This window comes from Charadrius vociferus, unplaced genomic scaffold (assembly GCF_000708025.1).
Source record: "Charadrius vociferus isolate BGI_N301 unplaced genomic scaffold, ASM70802v2 scaffold2821, whole genome shotgun sequence".
In the NCBI taxonomy this organism is placed as follows: Eukaryota; Metazoa; Chordata; class Aves; order Charadriiformes; family Charadriidae; genus Charadrius; species Charadrius vociferus.
In genome coordinates, this window is record NW_009646988.1 from 16,428 (window position 1) to 19,005 (window position 2,578).

Genomic DNA, 2,578 nt, shown 5'->3' on the forward strand with positions numbered 1-2,578 from the left:
GAAGGCGGCGGCGGCGGCGGTGGCGGTCACCCTGCGGTGCCCAAGCTGGCACTCACCTGGTAGGGCTCAGGGCGCAGCGGGCGCAGCTTCTGGGTGAAGCTGGTGATGAGCATCACGATGGTGTCGAAGGCGTCGGAGCTCGTCAGCCACTTGCGCTTCATCAGCTTGCTGAAGTAGGGCTGAGGGGTGGGAAGGGGGCAGATGGGGTGGGCGGCTCTTCCGGCACCCATGGGTGGCATCCCAGGTGGTGCCCAGGGCGGTGGGAGGCCACCATGGTCATTGCACCCATGGGCATCACCCAGATCAGCACCCAACCGATGGGCACCATGACCATTGCACCCATGGGTGTCACCCACCTTGAGGTCCTCAAAGAGGCGCTGGGTGAGGACGTGGTTGCAGAGCCGGGTCACCTTGTCCAGGGCGGCGTGGGCCTGGCGCCGGGGCTCCTCGCTCTCGGGGTGCCCAAACTGCGCCAGGCGCTCGGCGAAGGTCCTGCCGTGGGGAGATCAGTGGATGCTGCCGGGGACCCCGAGCACCCCACGCACCCCAGGGGAGGTGGGGGTGATGGAGGTTCCCTCACCTGAAGGGGGGACAGCAGTTGACCAGGGCAATGGCGCGGCCGGTGGCACTGTCAGGTGGCGTGGCTTCACCGGGGGCTTCCAGGAACCGCTCCACCTTCCGCTGGAAACTGAGGGCACCCACATGGGTCACCTGCGGTGGCACCCAGGGGATCCCGCACCCAGGTGCCACGCTTGTCCTGTGCCCCCCACGGCTATCCCATGTCCTGCAGCTCCTATCCCACCACGGTGCCCATGTCCCCCTGCCCTTCACCTCCCCACCCCTCCATGTCCCCATGTCCCCATCCCCAGCTCCTGTCCCCACATGTCCCCACACCCCTGTGCCCGTCCCTGGTACTGTCATGATGTCCCCATGTCCATGCCCGGCCTCCCCGTGGTCCCACGTCCCCATGTCCATGCCCGGCCTCCCCGTGGTCCCACATCCCCATGCCCGTCCCTTGACCCCCCTCCATTGTCCCCCCGTGCCCACCTGTGCAGGAAGGCCACCAGCACGCCCAGGAGGCTGTGTGCCATCTCCATGCCAAACTCAGGGGTGATCTGGGGGGCTCGATCCACGTGCGCCCGCAGCAGCTGTGGGCACGGGCAGTGCTGGGGGTGGGGGCACAGCCACCAGCCCCTTGTCCCACTGGGGACATGGCCGCCACCACCATGGTGTCCCCTGGGGGAGCAGCCACCCCACCATCTCCTTGGAGCACCTTGGCATCCTGGTGTCCCTATAGGGCACCTGGGCACCCTGGTGTCCCTATGGGGTACCCTGGGACCTTGGTGTCCTTGTGGGGTACCCAGGCACCTTGGTGTCCCCGCTGGGTACCCAGGCACCCTGGTGGCCCCATGGGGTACCCTGGCCCCATGGTGGCCCCGTGGGGTGCCCAGCCACCCCAACACCCCTACGGGGCTGCGGGTCACCCCGCAGAGCCATGGGTCCCCATGGAATGGGACCAGAGGACGGGTCAGGGGGGTCATGCCCATACCCCGGTGACGCGGGTGGCCAGTCCCTCCTGCAGGTCCTGGCTGGAGGCCTCCTCTGCCCACGTGTCCTCGCTGAGCTGCAGCTCCTGTGCCACCGCCACCTCCACCTTCGCCTGGCACCGGGCACAGCGGGCATGGGGACACCAGCAGGCGTGGGGACAGCAGGGCACAGAGGCCCCCGCTAGCCCCCAGCCCTGGGACTGTCCCTGAGCCCATCCCAGTGCCACCACCACGTTGCCCATCATGTGCCCATCCCTGTGCCCATCCCAGTGCCACCACAGTATCACCCTGGTGCCCATCCCAGTGCCACCACTCTCCCCATTGGGTTCCCATCCCAGTGCCACCACGTTGCCCATCATGTGCCCATCCCTGTGCCCATCCCAGTGCCACCACAGTATCACCCTGGTGCCCATCCCAGTGCCACCACTCTCCCCATTGGGTTCCCATCCCAGTGCCACCACGTTGCCCATCATGTGCCCATCCCTGTGCCCATCCCAGTGCCACCACAGTATCACCCTGGTGCCCATCCCAGTGCCACCACTCTCCCCATTGGGTTCCCATCCCAGTGCCACCACGTTGCCCATCATGTGCCCATCCCTGTGCCCATCCCAGTGCCACCACAGTATCACCCTGGTGCCCATCCCAGTGCCACCACTCTCCCCATTGGGTTCCCATCCCAGTGCCACCACGTTGCCCATCATGGGATCATCCCTGTGCCCATTCCAGTAGCACCACAGTGGCCACTGTGTTCCCGTCCCAGTGCCACCACGGTGCTCATCACGCTCCCGCCCCAGTCCCCATCCCTTGCCGGTCCCGGTGCCCGCTGTGGTGCCGGTACCTTGACAGCGGCGATGCAGGAGCTCTCGAGGCTGCGCTGGGTCTCGGGGGGCAGGAGGGGTCCCAGCACCGGCGCCTGCAGCAGGGCCCCCACCTCGGGGTGCCCCAGCACCTCCCTGTGGGCACAGGGACATCGGCCCCCGCCCAGGGTGGCACTGGGGGGGCCAGCACCCGCCACCGCCCGGGAGACAGCC

General features: G+C 67.8%; 1 protein-coding gene across 1 annotated transcript in view; it reads right to left on the bottom strand.

Annotated features, from left to right (window-relative positions):
* Positions 1-56: 56 nt before the first annotated feature.
* EXOC3L2 (exocyst complex component 3-like 2) overlaps positions 57-2,578 on the bottom strand; it is a gene marked incomplete at its 3' end in the record, with an annotated part of 6,194 nt that continues 3,672 nt past the window's right edge. The window contains 6 exon segments of the mRNA XM_009895399.1: positions 57-179; positions 357-492; positions 581-688; positions 1,048-1,148; positions 1,550-1,660; positions 2,386-2,500. Coding sequence (XP_009893701.1) covers positions 57-179; positions 357-492; positions 581-688; positions 1,048-1,148; positions 1,550-1,660; positions 2,386-2,500 — 694 coding nt within the window.